We start from the raw sequence: 18,826 nt of genomic DNA on the forward strand, positions 1-18,826 counted from the left end.
TTAGATATTGATCACACACTGATCATTATCCATAATGTGATAATTGCACCTGATGTTACTGATGCAGCACTTTGTTAATGCGCGACCAGGTGGTCAGAGGTCCGATTGGTAGGTGAGTTTGGGGGCGTGGCACTTCCTGTCCACACAAAACCACGCTCCACACTCCATGAAGGAGCGTCGTCACACTCGTGTTCCTGAAGTGTGAAACCTGGTGAACCAATCAGGACGTTCCGTCACAACAGGAGACGACTGGCTGCTCGGTGGAGCGTTGATCAAACAGGATGTGATCATAGAACAAACAGTCTGTTAAAGGTCAACCTCATCGACTTCAATGATCCATACGTACATGTTCATATGTTCATGTGTTCGTATTCTGGTCGCCTCATTGGATCATTCCACAGGTGAAGAGGCTCATGGGTAACAGGTGATGTATAAACTCTATGTGGACATAAAACATGAGAACGACTGGAAAAAAAATTATTAATAAAACAAGAGAAAAGGGACTGAGGTCAAAGTTCAAAGGTCAGCATCTGTGATGTCTGTGTGTGTGTGTGTGTGTGTGTGTGTGTGTGTGTGTTTGTGTGTGTGTGTGTGAGTGAGTTGTTGTTTGTCTTCCATGTGGTTCTGCAATGTGCTGGCGACATGTCCGGGGTGTACCATGTGTCACACCCGTAAATCCAGTGCGAGAGACTCCAGCAACCCCCGTGACCCAAGAAAGCAAAAAACAAATAATTTTAAAAAAAAAATTTTTAAATTAATTTTTAAAATGAAAAAAGTCTCCGTTTGAACGTTAGATTCTTTTTCTTTACTTCGGGGTCATGACCGATAAAAACAAACGACATCAACCTGTGTGTTGTGACGTCACGTCCAATCAGCAGCGGGGCCGGTGCCCGGTGGGGGTAGCTGCCGGTTATTGACCCCACCGGATGAACGCACGTGTCGTCGGTGTCGCGGCCCCGCCCCCAGAGGCGCGCGTGAGACAGCCGCCGCTATTAAAGCCCCCCACGGAGCGGCGGACGCGACTTCCTGCGTGGATCCGGCGCCGCGAACCACACGGACTTCAACGCGCCTCTCGTCACCATGCACTCCCTGAAGAGTCTGAGGGGGGGGAACCCGGGAATACTGCAGCTGTTCAAAAGCGCGGGGGGGTCCGCCAGAGTTTCCCCGGACGTCGCGGTTCTGTCCAGGACGCGGCCGCCCGTGGCGCTGCGCCACCGGGCCGCAGCATCATTCCACTCCCACAGGAGCCTCCATCAGCAGAAGGGCCCCGAGGGGGGCCAGGGCCGCGCAAAGTAGGTTTACACTGCGATCCGGATTAAAACCCACCGGAAGTAGTCAAACATATTATTACAGGTCCGATACTCCCAGAAGAAGTGATCGGTTACCGACAGATTAACGGTTCTAACCGTTTTGTTGTGAAGCGGTTAGAACCGTTACCGACAGATTAACGGTTCTAACCGTTTTGTTGTGAAGCGGTTAGAACCGTTACCGACAGATTAACGGTTCTAACCGTTTTGTTGTGAAGCGGTTAGAACCGTTACCGACAGATTAACGGTTCTAACTGCTTGTAGGGAAGCGGTTTCCCGCCAGTAATCTCCTCAGTGGATCTTGTCAGACGCCAGAGGCTGATTGGTTCTTCCTCTTAGATCAATATTGATATTGGCAGCGTGATCAGTAGATTCGAGTTCCATATTTGGCGACTGTCAGCGGTTTGAGACCCAACACAGACAGAACTTGGTCACATGACTAGTTGCTGTTGTCTGTGGAGTGTTACAGGACATGTTCAGGTGTGGATGGAAGGTGACGCCTCATTAAAGAAAAGTCTTTTATTTAAATTATTTCTACTTTTAAACATTTTTGTGTCGTTCAGATTTGATGATAAAACTCGACACACACTCTGGTCACTGATGGGGGGCGCTTTGATCCGACTCATGTGAACACTGTGGATGACGCCGGGGGCGTGGCTGACCCGATGACATCATCGGTGACCTCTGGTCTGATGACAGACGTTTAACCTCTGATGTGTTCTGGCGCCACGGCGGATGGCGTGACTTCTGTTGTGTGTGAGGCGCTACTGAAGCTGCAAAGGATGCTGGGAGGCAGATGGGCTGGTCTCACCTCTACATGTAAATGTATTGTTAGCTCCAGGGTGTTGTGCTAAGCTAACCGAGTTAGCTCCTCACTCAGCTTCTACCTGCGTCTCGTGTTGATGACACGTGTCTCTGCAGCCCCGCCCTCACGTGTGTGTGTGTGTGTGTGTGTGTGTGTGTGTGTGTGTGTGTGTGTGTGTGTGTGTAGGGGCCGGCTGATGTCCAGCATGGAGGACCTTCTGTTCTACACCATCACTGAAGGCCAGGAGATGATCCCGCTGCCACAGTTCTACTCCGTAAGTCCACGCCGTCACGCCTGGAGGGGTGCTGGACCCACCGGGGGGGGCAGACAGAGTCACGTTGTAGAAGCTTCTTCTGGGGGGGTGGGACCGGAGCCACAGCAGGAATCCAGCATCTCCTCGTGGGTGCAGGATCGAGTTTAAAGCGACTTTGTTACGCAACAGGACGACTGGAAATAGAGAGGTGTGTGTGTGAGAGGTCATCTTCACACACACACACACACCTCCTGGTCACGAGGAGACACGTTGGTTCTGTTCACGAGGACCAGGAGATGTGTGTGTGTGTGTGTGTGTGTGTGAACCCAGTTGTGTTTATGTCCAGTGGCGGTGTAGTGATTACACACAACACACAGCAGTGCTGTGGGCTGTGGGAACTAGCCTCTGACTCCGCCCCCTACACACACACACACACACACACACACACACACGACCAGCCTGAACCTGATAGTGACCGTCCTGCTCTGTAATCCGACTCATGAATATATTTAGACGTGGCTGCTCCTTCATGGGGGGTGGAGTGGGGGGTGGCGCGGTGTGCGGTGTGTAGCCTGTCACCTGTCGCCTCACAGCCACAAGTTTGGGTTCAGTCCAGGTTCTCCAGCTTCCTCCCACCTCCACACACCTCCACACACACACACACACACACACACACACACACACACACACACACACACACACACACACACACACACAATCACGCCTGTGATTCCGTCTGAAATGCACCGTTCTTCCCTCCTTCACAGGCTTTGAGAAAAACCGGCCTGCTGACCTCTGACCCCCGACTGCGTGACTGTGTGCTCCAGATACGGAAGGCGACCCACGACTCCAGCGGCCCCGTCATGATGGACAAGCTGCTCTTCAAAAAGTGAGGAACGCCGGTCGGGTTAAACGCCACGGCTCCTCGTGATGGGCGTTAACGTTCCGTTAGTGATTCTAGTGAATGAGTGCACGGGTGTTCACCCCTCTCACCGCCAACACGGCGGAACACGTGTGAGGCGACGGCAGCTGGGCGCCACCGGAGCCCAAACGGGAGGGAGGGGAGGATTGTGGGGTCAGCGCTATTCGAGTCCAGGAGACACAAACATCTCTGGCTGACAGCTGCTTCCAACACACACACACACACACACACACACACACACACACACACACACACACACACACACACACACACACACACACACGCACTACAAAATCAGCATTAGAAATAGAGCGCTGGCTCTGCTCCTTCTGTTCTTCCAGGCGCGGCCCCTCATGAATAAAACACGCCCCTCACGCCGGCGCCGCCATGGATTCGTGTCGGCTTCAGGCCCGACTTTCAGCTCAAATCAGTCGGGACAGAATGTAAATACGGTTCTTTAGAAGCACCGCCGGACACGTACAGCAACGGAAATCCATAGTCACTGCTAATATCTAACGTGTGTGTGTGTGTGTGTGTGTGTTGACTGTAGACGTGGCCTGAAGCAGGGAATATTCATCCGTTATTAAAGAAAATGAGAGCAATTAGGATTTATATTGAAGTAATATTACTGCATTACTCATTCCACTCGTTCTCGATTTCTTTAATTTTTATCAGCTGTGGTTATTCAGGAATTATAATAACTATAATAACTATAATTCAGGAAGCTGTTTATCCTCAGTCATAAACTACAAGTAAAAGTTGTGCATGTTTTTATTTATTGACTTATTTTTTGCTTAAAGGTTTAAGATCCAGACATCACCTCAATACAGTCAATTTATTTTTAAAATTGTACTTCACAAAAAAGTCCACATTATTATTATTATTATTATATTATATTATATTATATTATTATATAATGATTATAATATAATCTCCAGGTTTTCTGGAGATTTTTTTTAAATGATAACCAAGGTGATCTTGCTTGTGATTTTTTTTACTCATCTCTGCTTTGACCAACACAAACTTTTTCCAGTGTTTTATGGTGATTTTGTCTTTTAAATTCAACCAACCAGCAACAATCTTCTCCAGACGTGTCGCCTTTTGCAAACTGCATGTGTTTTTTTAAAGGTGTATTTACCTCCAGAAGCTGATCTCCGCCCGTTTGTCTCACAGGTGTGTTGGAAACAACATCATGCTGCTGACGAAGGCCTTCAAGAAGAAGTTCATCATCCCCAACTTCGCTGAGTTCACCCAGCAGATCGATCAGATCTACGAGAGCGCGCAGCAGCAGGAGGCAGGACAGGTGAGGGGGTACACACACACACACACACACACACACAGCGTGTCGACAGGTGTGTGTGTAACAACAGGTGTGTGTGTAACACTCATGTTCCTCCACAGGTAGCAGATTACATCCCCCAGCTGGCGAAGTTCAGCCCCGACCTGTGGGGGGTGTCTCTCTGCACCATCGATGGACAGAGGTATGGTGACCCTGATGGTGAACACGCCCCCGTTGGCTCCACCCCCCCCCACTAACACCCCTCTGTTTTGGTCCAGACACTCCGCGGGCGACACCAAAGTGCCCTTCTGCCTGCAGTCGTGCGTGAAGCCGCTGGTGTACGCCATCGCCCTGAGCGACCTGGGCAGCGAGCGAACGCACCAGTACGTGGGCAAAGAGCCCAGCGGCTTCAAGTTCAACAAGCTGTCGCTGGACGAGGACGGTAGGTGGAGAACGTCACCGAGACGCCGGTCCTGCTCCCCCGGTGGCTGATGGGTAATATCATCAGAAACGCCACGGGTTTCCAGACAGAGAGTGCGTTTGATCACCTCCGTTTATGTCCTTGCATAGTCCCCTGAAGCAAGTGTGTGTGTGTGTGTGTGTGTGTGTGTGTCCAGGTTATTAGCTGACGCTACTCTGTGTTACCCTGATGAAATACCCCCCTCTGATCTGAGCGCTTTATTGCCTCTGTGGTTAGGGGCAAACGAGTGATAACAGTGTTGTTTCTGGTGCAGATAAGCCACACAACCCCATGGTGAACGCCGGCGCCATCGTCGTCAGTTCTTTAATTAAGGTAAAATCTAACGGCTCATCAGCGAACACGCGTGATGCTGATGGAGACGGTTTTGATCCTCACACCAGACTCCTCATCCGTCATGCAGGAAGAGTTTTAGTCCACCTTCAGTTCTGATCTGTGTTCTACACACAACTTATCAAATATTTTCTTTTTCTATTATTACTGGGTGATGTTGAGCTGCAGCTTCCCACGGGGCTCACACTCATTTCAAAGGGCAACGTGTCACCGAACACGCGTGTTTGTCTGCTCCACCAGCAAATAGTGCTTTAACGGTTTGTTTGAATCACATAGGCCTGGGGGCCAAATGTGGCCCTCCACATCATTTAATGTGACCCGCAAGAGCATAAAAGGTCAGATTGTCTAAAATAAATAGGTCAAAAGTGTGTTTTGAACAAAACTACATTTCCCACAATGCAGTAGTTCAGCCCAGTCTAGCTCTGACTAAACGTTGTGAACAAAGTTAATGTCCTAACTTGTGTCTGATGTTATTTTTCTTTATTGATTGATAGTTTGATCCTTGATTGATGGAGTTCTGTGGGTTTAATAACCTGACAAATGAAAAGGATTTATGTTAGAACAGAGAAACAAACAAACATGTTTTTTCTGTCTAACGGTAATGTTTGGAACTAGAATCAGTCAGAAATTCAGTTATTTAACATTAAGGAGTAGTTACATTTAGTTACATTACACTGAGTTACATTTAGTTACATTTATTAGTTACATTAAGGAGTAGTTACATTTAGTTACATTACACTGAGTTACATTTAGTTACATTTATTAGTTACATTAAGGAGTAGTTACATTTAGTTACATTACACTGAGTTACATTTAGTTACATTTATTAGTTACATTAAGGAGTAGTTACATTTAGTTACATTACACTGAGTTACATTTAGTTACATTTATTAGTTACATTAAGGAGTAGTTACATTTAGTTACATTTATTAGTTACATTAAGGAGTAGTTACATTTAGTTACATTACACTGAGTTACATTTAGTTACATTTATTAGTTACATTAAGGAGTAGTTACATTTAGTTACATTACATTGAGTTACATTTAGTTACATTTATTAGTTACATTAAGGAGTAGTTACATTTAGTTACATTACACTGAGTTACATTTAGTTACATTTATTAGTTACATTAAGGAGTAGTTACATTTAGTTACATTACACTGAGTTACATTTAGTTACATTTATTAGTTACATTAAGGAGTAGTTACATTTAGTTACATTACACTGAGTTACATTTAGTTACATTTATTAGTTACATCTGAACCTTTGATTAGACATTATGCTGATGTGGCCCCCAGTGGAAATGAGTTTGACCCCCCTGGTCTTGTTTAACACTGAAGCTAAAACGTGCTAGCATGCTGTCGTGTTTATTTAGTCTGCCTTTAAAAATTAATTCTGGTAACCTGGTTTGAAGCAGGACGTTTCTATTCGTTTGGAGCTCAATGGATTGGTGATGTTTTACTTGTGCAGTGATGGTGAACTGGTCTTCTCATCAGTAAACAGACGTGCTGAAACATGACATCAGAGATCACTTATCGCTGACGTCTGCTATTGGCCGGTCACCCTTTGGTCCAGCTGGCTGGACCGTCCTCCAGCCAATCACAGTCGTGGGCTTTGGCCTCCTTTTAAGCATGATGGGCGGGGCCTATCCATATAAGGATGTGTGTATGGTTGTGTGTATAGGCTGTCCAGCTGACGGCACATATACTCTGGACTTCTTATCACATTTGGGTCAGGTTCATAGGTGAGGGAGGGGCGTGTTCGCGCCTGCGGCCAATGACGGCCTCCGGAGCAGAAGGTGTGTCCGCCAGCCTGTTGGCGTGTTTGGAGATGGGAAATATTGTGTGGACACAGTTTGTTAATATATTTGATCAGATTTTCTCCAACTTCTGAGGCAATTTTATGAAAGTTGCGACTTTCTAAAATGTTTCTGCCGTTCCGACGCCCCCCAGCTGTAAATCCCTAGAAAGACATAAAACGTTATTGGCTCAGCCGTCCCTCCATCCCAGCCTAATATTTGATCTCATCCTTAACCTTTAATACGTAGAGTAATTAAATATGAGTGTGACTCCGATCTGTTTGGTAACTTTACAACTCGGTAATGATCTCTCACTCGTACACGACATTCCAACGGGGCCATAAACGGCCCCTCGTGCACACGTGGACCGACGTGCGTGAGGGCATTGAATGCGTCACACTTGGGCGTTAGAGAACTGAAACACTGCCCTCTACTGGACCCTGACTGTTTCTCTCTCTCTGACAGCCTGATTCTAATAAAGCCGAGCGGTTTGACTACGTGAGTACACACACACTTCACTTCACACACACTTATTCCTCTGGTGGTTTAGCCGCCCTCTCTGGACCGTGTGTGAATATTCTCTCACTGCAGGTGATGGAGTTCCTGAAGCGAATGAGTGGTACTCAGTATGTCAGCTTCAGCAATGCAACGTGGGTAATCCTCCAGGAAATAGCAGCTTTTTGTTCAGTGTCGGGTGAAATAAACCTGAATGTGTCGTTTTCTTTCAGTTTCCAGTCGGAAAGGGAAACTGGCGACAGGAATTATGCCATTGGTTATTATCTGAAAGAGAAAAAGGTGAGTTTTCCATCTGGTTTCGTTACGGAGGAGATTTTCAGAATGACACAATCTTCTCATTTGGATCTGACTCTGATCGTCACCCTTGCAGTGTTTCCCTCATAATGCAGACATGATGGCGGCCCTTGACTTCTACTTTCAGGTGAGCTTTGCAGGTCATGGTGAATAAAAGTACCAGGATGAGAGATAATTTAGTTTATTCACTTTCTTGGTGAGACGATTGGTGTTACCTGTCAGTATGATCACTATGAAGCTAGAGTCGGGTTGCCTAGCAACCTCAACCCTGAAAAGACCCCAGGAAGTCATTGCACCTGCCTGAGAGATGAGACACGTCTCCCAAAGATGGGCTGGCCTAAGATCCACTGTACGCCGATGATATTGACTTTTACATTTTTATTTTGTATATTATATATATATATATATATTGACACATATTTATATATGTATTTATATATATAACATCTACAATATTTTTATTTCCATTATTTTTCCCTCCTAAAGCGAGCAGCGGCGTCATGGACAGCCTTTAGCCACTGAACAGTGAAGCATCTTGATGTCCTATAATAAAAGAAGACACACAGAGAGAATTAAATATTAACTAAGTTCAATAAAAATGTCCTGCTCAACTTCCGTCACTATGACGACACCTACCACTACTAGGACTCCACAGTTTTACTGACTGCTGATTGATTCGTTAACCCCAGCTGTCGCTGTTGGCATGGCGACAGGCATGTGGCTTCAGACCTTCTTGTGTTAGCGCTCGGCGTGTCTTTGGCGGCGTTTGAAGGACGCGTTGGTGTCTTTTGTAAAATCATCATTTATTGCGACTCTGGTGTAGATTCAAACTAATGCAGATTGAATTGATGACCTTTGACCTTCAGAGGTGCTGGTTGGCTGGTTTTGTTGCAGGCTGGCTGTTTGCCTCGTTTGCACGACCTGTCCAGCCGAGCGTGACATTTTTTAATTGCATATTTCCATCAAACGACATCTTTAGTGCGCTTTGCTTTTTCCTTCCAGCTGTGCTCCATCGAGGTGACCTGCGAGTCAGGAAGCGTCATGGCCGCCACGCTGGCCAATGGCGGCATCTGTCCAATCACGGGCGAGCGCGTTCTGAGCACCGAGGCCGTTCGTAACACCCTGAGTCTGATGCATTCCTGCGGCATGTACGACTTCTCTGGACAGTTCGCCTTCCACGTGAGTCGCCTGCGAGCGGAGGATGTGTTGGAAAGCTCTCGTCCTGACGTGTAACCCGCGTTTCTACCGCTCGGACGTTCTTAAACACGTCGTCTTCAACGCATCATCTCATCCAGGTGGGGTTACCCGCCAAATCGGGCGTCTCAGGCGCGGTTCTGCTGGTGGTCCCGAACGTCATGGGGATGATGTGTTGGTCGCCGCCGTTGGACCGGCTGGGAAACAGCGTCCGAGGCATTCACTTCTGTCAGGTACCGAGTGTCCACGCTGTGTTTTTAAATCCACGCGTCCTCCATCGACCCGCTTCAGCTTCAGACGCCTCTGATTCAACAGGAGCTGGTGTCTCACTTCAACTTCCACAACTACGACAACCTGAGACACTTCACCAGGAAACACGACCCCCGACGGAAATCTGACGACGATCAAGTGAGTTCGGCAACGAGGAGGAGATTCAAGACGTGTTTAAAGCAGAAAACGGAGGATGTTTTTACTGTTTGTCTGTCGATCCATCAGAACAAGTCGGTGGTGAACCTGATGTTTGCAGCCCAGAATGGGGACGTCACCGCGCTGAGGAGGTGGGTGAAGACGAGGCAACACATTCGAAAACATCAGCTGAGCATCGACGGGCTTTTCAATCATAAGTTGCTATTTGGTGAGGCAGATGACAAAATAAAACTTTCATATCGGTTAAATGTGGAACCAGTGGGCAGATTAGATTAGATTAGATTAAAGTGGCGACTGGAAGCAGAAGGAGATGACTTCTGGTGCTCAGTCTAAAGAATTAAATTCCTCAAACTTGTGCAGAAACTGTCTGAAGTCGTAGATGTCGTGTAATCCATGAGGAGACCACTGATATGAAATGAATCTGGGCAAAGCAAACTAAGAGTGAAGGTATTGATTATTTATTATTGGCTTTTAGACGTGCTGATACAGATTTTGCGATGCCGTTGGCGTGCGTCGGTCTTCCTCATCATGTTCAATTATTCCTTGATTCGCTCCTTTTGAAAGCACACGTGCTTTGAGATTATAAAGATAATAATAAAGTAATTGATGACCCCTCCAGGTACGCCCTCTCGTCTGTCAGCATGGAGCTGACGGACTACGACTCGCGCACGGCGCTCCACATCGCTGCTTCAGAAGGTGACGCTCCGCTATCATCCATTCCTGAATAAATCTCAAACTGGAATAAGTTCCAGGTGGATCAGTGATGCTCCGTTTTCTCTTCCAGGTCACGTGGAAGCCGTTATGTTCCTGACGGAAATATGTAAAGTCAACCCCTACCTGAAAGACAGGTGAGGCTTTAAACCAGGGGGGGGTCAAACTCATCTTCACCGAGGGCCACATCAGCATCACGGCTGTCCTCAAAGGGCCAGATGTAACTAATAAATGTAACTAAATGTAACTACTCCTTATGTTAGTCAGTCATTTTCTTAACCCGCTTAATCCGCTTACGCAGGTCGCGGGGGAGCCGGTGCCTATCCCGACAGTCTCACTGAATTTCTGACTGATTCTAGTTCCAAACATTACAGTTAGACAGAAAAAACATGTTTGTTTGTTTCTCTGTTCTAACATAAATCCTTTTCATTTGTCAGGTTATTAAACCCACAGAACTCCATCAATCAAGGATCAAACTATCAATCAATAAAGAAAAATAACATCAGACACAAGTTAGGACATTAACTTTGTTCACTACGTTTAGTCAGAGTTAAGATGGGCTGAACTACTGCATTGTGGGAAATGTAGTTTTTGTTCAAAGCACGCTTTTGACTCATTTATTTTTAGACACTCTCGGGGGCCACATTAAATGACATGGAGGGCCACATTTGGCCCCCTGGGCCTTGGGTTTGACACAAGTGCGTTAAACAGATTTATCTGAGGCCTGTACCATAAAGCTGGACTACGGCTTAGCCAGATAACTTCAGGCTTAACCCTGGCTTTTCGGTACCATAAAGGTGGCTGACTTTCTATCGGGCTACGTTGTCGCGGTAACCTATGCTGAACACCTAACCTGCTCTGGAGCAGGATAAGTTCAGGATAAGATCAGCAGGTATAACAGCCCCACCTACTGACCAATCAGAGCTCAGCAGGTATAACAGCCCCACCTACTGACCAATCAGAGCTCAGCAGGTATAACAGCCCCACCTACTGACCAATCAGAGCTCAGCAGGTATAACAGCCCCACCTACTGACCAATCAGTTCTCTTGAAAACGGGCCGTCCGTTCCCTGAGGACCCGGTGGATCTCGGGTCACAGCTTGTGTGCAGAGCGCTCAGGCAGAGAGAATATTTAGGGATGGCTGTAATCCGGTGGGATTGGCTGAACAATGACTGTAGAAAGGTAGAGGTTTTGGGGGGAGGGGTTACATTACATCTGTCAGCTGCTGGAGCCTCACATCAGGAATGGAACGCACCCCAACCCCGCGCTGACAGCCCCACACAGTGTGCATTGACCTGAGGGTCTTTGAGACAGTTAATATATTTCTGAGTGATGTTGGTCATTATTATGATGTCCTGAAATCCCTCGTTGGACGGGTTACAAGCAAGACACAGATAGAATGTCATTGATCAATGATTTGTTTCAGTAAATCATGGATTGATTGATTGATTGATTGATTGATAGGTACTTTTATGTATTGTGTTGGCGATGCTGAAAACCTGTGAAGAACACAGTACGTAGAGCTGTTCATAAAGTCACGGGGCTACGAACACATGTCATAACCAAACATGTGGTTCACACACACATTTATGAACACACACATGTTACTGTAGTCAGATACACAAGTGCAGTCATAGTGGGGCAGTAATATTATAATGGCACTAACTTCCTCATTGACGCAGTCGGCCATGTTTTCCCAGCGATCCTTGCTCCGTTTGGCAGCTGCAGCTGTGTTGCTTTTTGCCTGGATTATTGATTTGTATTGATCGTATTTATTAATTATTATTGTTTGCTCCTCCGTTGTGAAATATGCGTCTCGGGCCGGTTTGTTGCATGTTTGTGATTGGTCGCATGCAGCAAACTCCGCCCTTTTTATGTGAGCGCGCACAGATCTAGAGTGGACAAGTCTGGATTAAATTAGTGAGTTGATAGCTGGCTTTATGGTACCGAAAATCCGGAGGGTGGATGTCTGGTTAAGTTAAGCCAGATAAGTCAGAGGAAGCCCGGCTAGGTTAATCCAGCTTTATGGGACAGGACTCTGGTGTCCTTGTTCCCACTCGTGACTCTCATTAACACCCACAGGTGGGGGAACACACCCATAGATGACGCCATGCAGTTTGGTCATGAGGTCATCGTTTCCGTCCTGCAAGAATACCAGAGTCTGTACCCGGGGTGTGACTCGTCATGTGACCCGTCATGTGACTCAGACGAGCAGAAGACCACGATGGACAACGTGACGCGCATCGTTTAAAGGTCGAGATCTTTTTGTTTTGTGCCTTTTGGATGGAATTAAGTGACCTCGTCATCACTATGGTAACAGATGTATAGTCATAATGTTGGGCTCGGCTGCTGGATGTGGTGTTTTCTGGAGTCCTGTCTTCAGTGCAGGTCTGCAGAGGACGATCTGTTCAACAGGATTCTGTAGCAAAGCTTTATATAAAAATGTAATGCTGTGAAAATTTTCATTAATTAATTAAAGCCGCTGTTTGGCTGCTGTTGCAATATTAATGCCGTGTTTTTGTCATAAAAAATGCCTCTGAGATGTAAATATATATTATGGTTATTTATTTTTAAAATGCTGAAATGTATTTTGCTACATGATTTTTTTTTTTTTTTGCCCATGGGATAATGACAATAAATATTCTTATTGATGTTTCATTGATGATTCTATAATTGCTCAGGACACTGAATCACTGGGAGGTTTTCAGCATGATGAGGATGTTTTAGTGGGAATTCCTCCAGCTTCATTAGTTTCTTCTTTCAGATCACAGGTCTCACTTTATTCACATGAACATTTAGCTTCTTGTATCAGGTAAATATTTAAGGGATCTGCATTGCTGCTTTCTGAATTAATATTTTACAAAACCTCTCAGCTGACGGGGAAAGGGTTTCACTCTGATAAACTGAATCTTGTACACTTGAATCATTTTAAATACCTTTACACTGATATGCAATTTCCTCCGGGATTAATAAAGTATCTATCTATCTATCTATCTATCTATCCATCTCATCTGTTCCTGAGAGGATCGCTTAGCGAGATTCTTTTAACTGAGCCTGTAAATGTATCCTGATGCTGGAAATAAAACCAATGTAAAACAGTTCCAGTAGTTATTTTATTAAACGTACAGAAAAAAAACATGAGATGGAAAAACATTAATACCAGAGTGGTGGTGAAATGGCTTGGCAGTAAAATGTTCCTTAAACATTCTTTGATTTAATCTGAGCAGCAACACGAGGTGTGATGAAGACGACTTCCTCTAAAATCACACAGAGCACCGAACCGAACGTGGGAAATAAGCACTGATATGAAAGCGAACTGTAAATTATATATAACACTTTCCTTACAAGTATTATTTGTCGCCATGGCACCCGATGCAAGCCCACGGGCTTTCAAGGCCATCACATTCATCATCATCATCATCGAGCTGCTTCACTTCAGGCCGTCCGGCTCCTCCAGACCAGAGTGTGTGAGCAGCTCCCCGTCCCAAAGTCCGAACGCCGGGCACAGGGCGTCCTTGAACCGGACCCTGATGGTGTGGATGATGGCCCGTTTCTCCACGTCCACCAGTCCCAGAATTCCTGCTTCGTAGTCAATGAGGATGCCGATCCGGTCCGGTTTGCCCACCAGCTTCACGGGCACCACTTTCTTGTTGGTCATGGCGAACCACCGGCGCTGAGCGAAGCCGAACACCCAGGAGCAGCTGTTGGTTCCGACGCAGTCCTCCCGCGACATCAGCGCCTCGGCCACGCCCAGGCGGAACTCCTGGGACTTCTTGACCGTCACCTCCCAGTAGTGGCGTCCGCCGTTGATCTTCTCGTCTCCGAACACCACGGCCCAGTCCCTGAAGCGCGCCGGGTTGTCCCGCACGTGGCTGGGGTCCAGGCCCAGCATCCGGTAGATGACTCCGGTATTTTTTTTGAACAGGTCCAGGCTGCTGTGAGCCGTCTGCTCGTCCAGCCTGAAGTGGAGATCTACAGAGAAACAGAAACAGACACTTTATCAGGATCTCCAGGTTGACTTCTATTACTACTGAGGGTGATAACTATTCCCTCTCTGCAGCCCAACTGGCCAGAACCTGTTTTCGAGGCGCGGCCTGTGGATATGTCAAAACACGACTAAGGATCGTTGGCCACAGCCGAGGAGCGCACAACAATCTGTCCCGTCGCCGAGGCTCCATTTTGGAGCGTGACCTTCAACGTGGAGGCCCGTCTGTCGAACGACCTTTACTCCAGCTTCTGTAGCCGGGGACGAGATCCCCTCCATCTGGACCTCCAGCCGTCTGTATGAGCTTGTTAAACCTGTTTGTAATTAAATCTGTATGAGCTTGTTATAGCTGTCTGTACTTATATGTAGTGTGTACTCATTCACGGTGTATTTTGTGTCCTTGTCCTGGTCTTTGCGTGTCCTTTAACTCCTTGTCGTAAGTCTTGGTCCTCCCTTGGAGAAGAGTTATTGTAACTCAATGGAATTGTTTTCCTGGTTAAATAAAAAATTAAATAAATTAATTGTGGGATCAGTCGGATAAATGGTTCATAGCTGTCTTTTTATTTTGAAACGCAAAACAACTTCAAACAAGATTTTCTCAACCTTGGGAATAACATCTCCGCGCATGCGCAGATCGATCCACAACTAAACTCAAAAACAAGTTCCTCCCTTCGAGGAATCGCGACTTTCTCTTAATCTCTGACGTCATGCGTGTTTGTTTACTCTTGCTTCGTTGCCATGGCTGCAGCACAGCAGGTTGTTGTTGTTGTTGAACAGAAGTCGTGATTAATGATCGATTAGCTGAACACTGACCTCCAGGCTGCCGCCATCCTTAACCTTTCACCCCCCACCCCACGGACCTCCACTCACCGCTCCTCGCCGTGGAGGAAATGAAGCGTCTCCTCTCCGGTGGGGGCACACCGGGCCTCGGTCTGGCCGACACACCGACCGCGGTCCGCTCCGCCAGGCGACACAGACGGGCGCTGACGGCCGCCGCCATCTTTCCTCTGCTGCCCGCTGAGCGGCGTCTTCCTCTGCCTCATCGACGGGTGGGCGAGCGCTCTGCTGCCCCCTGCCGGCCGGGAGAGGAATTACATGCCAGCGCCGCCAGGTCGAGTCAGAGACACTCAGGTGTTCGATCAGGTCAGTGTTCAGAGGACACCTGTCAGACTGAGAGGAATGTTAGTGACAGCAGGCAGAAATACGTACAAATTTATTTATCAACTAAATGAGCGGTTGTCTGGCATTATACAGTATATAACACTACATGGTACCAATCACATGAGATATCGGTATAGTTTTACTGTATATGTGAGGTCTTAATGGGTACACATATATGTATAGATGAAGACGTACATGTGTTTGTATGTATCTGAATATTGGTTCTTATTTCTTTCATTGTGAACTTTAATCGTGAATGTCTTTTAGTGTTTTGTGTAATGTCGTCTTTTTATTTTTCTATTATTCTCTGGACCTTGAATCCGTATTAACATGTATCTATCTATCTATCTATCTATCTATCTATCTATCTATCTATCTATCTATCTATCTATCTATCTATCTATCTATCTATCTATCTATCTATCTATCTATCTATCTATCTATCTATCTATCTATCTATCTATCTATCTATCTATCTATCTATTCTGAGATTAAAGTTGTTTCTGTGACTATAGAGTCTATGGTGTGAGAATAAGATCAGAATTCTGACTTCTTTTTCCTTGACATTAAAAATCTAATTAAAAAAAACAAACATTTATGTATACTTCTGATGTTAACTCTAATATTTAAGGATCATTTTAGTGAATCCTTGACTTTTCCCATCATGCAGTGCAGTCCATTCTCATTTCATCAGAGCTCTGACTGAATGTTGCTGGATCGTTTTCACATCACATCCTTTAAACTCAATGGACTCTTGTGACGTTTATTTCTGTTTAAACTGCAAACCTGAACGACACACATGTGCATGAGGACAAGCAGAGAGTCGCTGGCAGGAGGACGACACTCAGCGGTTACTCAGTGCCCGCGGGACCTGATGGCATTCCACTGCTTTAATACTTCTATTTTAGTGAGCAGAATATAAATGACTTTGGCTGCTTCCACGTCAACATTTAGGTAATGACTGTTTGGGCAACTTGTGATGGTAGTGGCTTTACGGGAAGAGCTGAGGCAGATTTCATTTCCAGAGCAGAGCAGAGCAGAGCGTCCTGCTGCTGAATCACCGCCCTGCTCCCATAGGTCCCATAACATTTGTTTACATCTGGTTACATCTGGTTACACCTGTTTACATCTGTTTACATCCGTTTACATCCGTTAACATTTGTTTACATCTGGTTACATCTGTTTACGTCTGTTTACATCCGTTAACATTTGTTTACATCTGGTTACATCTGGTTACATCCGTTTACATCTGTTTGCATTTGTTTACATTTGTTTACATCTGGTTACATCTGTTTACGTCCGTTTACATCCGTTAACATTTGTTTACATCTGGTTACATCCGTTTACATCTGGTTATGTCTGTTTACATACATTTACATCTGGTTACATCTGGTAAATGTCACACATTGATGTCACACATATATTAACATGCATCTGCTGGACGTTTACATTGAACTGTCACAAGATAACAAGATAGACAGACAAACAGACAGACAGATGGAGTGAATATAAATCCAATGTGTGCATGGATGCTGGCCCCTCTGTGTCAACTGTGGCCCATTTGTGGCCCCTGTGTAGGAAAAATCCCAGAGCCACCCCTTGGAGCTAAAAATGGATCATCAGTGTGGAAATGTTTAGAGCTTATTGGATGAGAGAGGCATCGTTTGCAAAGGTGGATTAAACCTTGATGAAAAAGTCAAAATATTACTTAAATTTAGCTTTTTAAGCTCTGTTGAAAATACGTACTAACATTTAAAACGTTTTCTTTGAGTGTTCTTGTTTTAGTGTTCCTCTAAATCACACGTGTCAAACTCAAGGCCCGGGGGCCAAATGTGGCCCACCACATCATTTAATGTGGCCCACAAGAACATAAAATGTCAGTTTCTAAAAATAAATAGGAAAAAAGTGCGCTTTTGAACAAAAACTACATTTCCCACAATGCAGAAGTTCAGCCCATCTTAACTCTGACTAAACGTTGTGAACAAAGTTAATGTCCTAACTTGTGTCTGATGTTATTTTTCTTTATTGATTGATAGTTTGATCCTTGATTGATGGAGTTCTGTGGGTTTAATAACCTGACAAATGAAAAGGATTTATGTTAGAACAGAGAAACAAACAAACATGTTTTTTCTGTCTAACTGTAATGTTTGGAACTAGAATCAGTCAGAAATTCAGTTATTTAACATTAAGGAGTAGTTACATTTAGTTACATTACACTGAGTTACATTTAGTTACATTTATTAGTTACATTAAGGAGTAGTTACATTTAGTTACATTACACTGAGCTACATTTAGTTACATTTATTAGTTACATTAAGGAGTAGTTACATTTAGTTACATTACACTGAGTTACATTTAGTTACATTTATTAGTTACATTAAGGAGTAGTTACATTTAGTTACATTACACTGAGTTACATTTAGTTACATTTATTAGTTACATTAAGGAGAAATTATATTTAGTTACATTACACTGAGTTACATTTAGTTACATTTATTAGTTACATTAAGGAGAAATTATATTTAGTTACATGACACTGAGTTACATTTAGTTACATTTATTAGTTACATTAAGGAGTAGTTACATTTAGTTACATTACACTGAGTTACATTTAGTTACATTTATTAGTTACATTAAGGAGTAGTTACATTTAGTTACATTACACTGAGTTACATTTAGTTAAATTTATTAGTTACATTAAGGAGAAATTATATTTAGTTACATTACACTGAGTTACATTTAGTTACATTTATTAGTTACATTAAGGAGTAGTTACATTTTGTTAGATTTATTAGTTACATTAAGGAGTAGTTACATTTAGTTACATTTATTAGTTACATTAAGGAGTAGTTACATTTAGTTACATTACACTGAGTTACATTGAGTTACATTTATTAGTTACATTAAGGAGTAGTTACATTTAGTTACATTACACTGAGTTACATTTAGTTACATTTATTAGTTACATTAAGGAGAAATTATATTTAGTTACATTACACTGAGTTACATTTAGTTACATTTATTAGTTACATTAAGGAGTAGTTACATTTAGTTACATTTATTAGTTACATTAAGGAGAAATTATATTTAGTTACATTACACTGAGTTACATTTAGTTACATTAAGGAGTAGTTACATTTAGTTACATTACACTAAGTTACATTTAGTTACATTTATTAGTTACATTAAGGAGTAGTTACATTTAGTTACATTACACTAAGTTACATTTAGTTACATTTATTAGTTACATTAAGGAGTAGTTACATTTAGTTACATTACACTGAGTTACATTTAGTTACATTTATTAGTTACACTAAGGAGTAGTTACATTAGTTACATTACACTGAGTTACATTTAGTTACA

General features: G+C 44.3%; 2 protein-coding genes across 2 annotated transcripts; one reads left to right on the forward strand and one right to left on the reverse strand.

The window, feature by feature from the left end:
- The first annotated feature begins 1,015 nt into the window (after positions 1-1,015).
- Positions 1,016-12,973, forward strand: LOC137610002 (glutaminase kidney isoform, mitochondrial-like). The gene is made up of 18 exons (XM_068337395.1): positions 1,016-1,292; positions 2,299-2,386; positions 3,133-3,254; positions 4,461-4,590; positions 4,689-4,768; positions 4,845-5,008; positions 5,301-5,359; positions 7,642-7,674; positions 7,768-7,826; positions 7,905-7,971; positions 8,063-8,113; positions 8,989-9,165; positions 9,282-9,413; positions 9,496-9,588; positions 9,676-9,737; positions 10,226-10,302; positions 10,391-10,454; positions 12,400-12,973. Exons 1-18 carry the CDS (start codon positions 1,081-1,083, stop codon positions 12,566-12,568), a joined length of 1,839 nt encoding a protein of 612 aa, XP_068193496.1. The 5' UTR covers positions 1,016-1,080; the 3' UTR covers positions 12,569-12,973.
- A 438-nt stretch (positions 12,974-13,411) lies between these two features.
- spryd4 (SPRY domain containing 4) lies at positions 13,412-15,335 on the reverse strand. The gene is made up of 2 exons (XM_068337406.1): positions 15,173-15,335; positions 13,412-14,289 (listed from the first exon to the last, which is right to left on the reverse strand). Exons 1-2 carry the CDS (start codon positions 15,300-15,302, stop codon positions 13,748-13,750), a joined length of 672 nt encoding a protein of 223 aa, XP_068193507.1. The 5' UTR covers positions 15,303-15,335; the 3' UTR covers positions 13,412-13,747.
- Positions 15,336-18,826: the final 3,491 nt, after the last annotated feature.

This window comes from Antennarius striatus, chromosome 2, assembly GCF_040054535.1.
Source record: "Antennarius striatus isolate MH-2024 chromosome 2, ASM4005453v1, whole genome shotgun sequence".
In the NCBI taxonomy this organism is placed as follows: Eukaryota; Metazoa; Chordata; class Actinopteri; order Lophiiformes; family Antennariidae; genus Antennarius; species Antennarius striatus.

What these genes read in the sequence shown, in the direction of transcription:
- LOC137610002 (XM_068337395.1), top strand. Translation starts at nt 1,081, where the DNA reads ATGCACTCCCTGAAGAGTCTGAGGGGGGGGAACCCGGGAATACTGCAG. An exon ending in GGAAATCTGACGACGATCAA is followed by an intron (nt 9,589 to 9,675) that starts GTGAGTTCGGCA and finishes TCGATCCATCAG; the next exon opens with AACAAGTCGGTGGTGAACCT. An exon ending in CCACATCGCTGCTTCAGAAG is followed by an intron (nt 10,303 to 10,390) that starts GTGACGCTCCGC and finishes TTTCTCTTCCAG; the next exon opens with GTCACGTGGAAGCCGTTATG.
- spryd4 (XM_068337406.1), bottom strand. Translation starts at nt 15,302, where the DNA reads ATGGCGGCGGCCGTCAGCGCCCGTCTGTGTCGCCTGGCGGAGCGGACC. An exon ending in TTCCTCCACGGCGAGGAGCG is followed by an intron (nt 14,290 to 15,172) that starts GTGAGTGGAGGT and finishes GTTTCTCTGTAG; the next exon opens with ATCTCCACTTCAGGCTGGAC.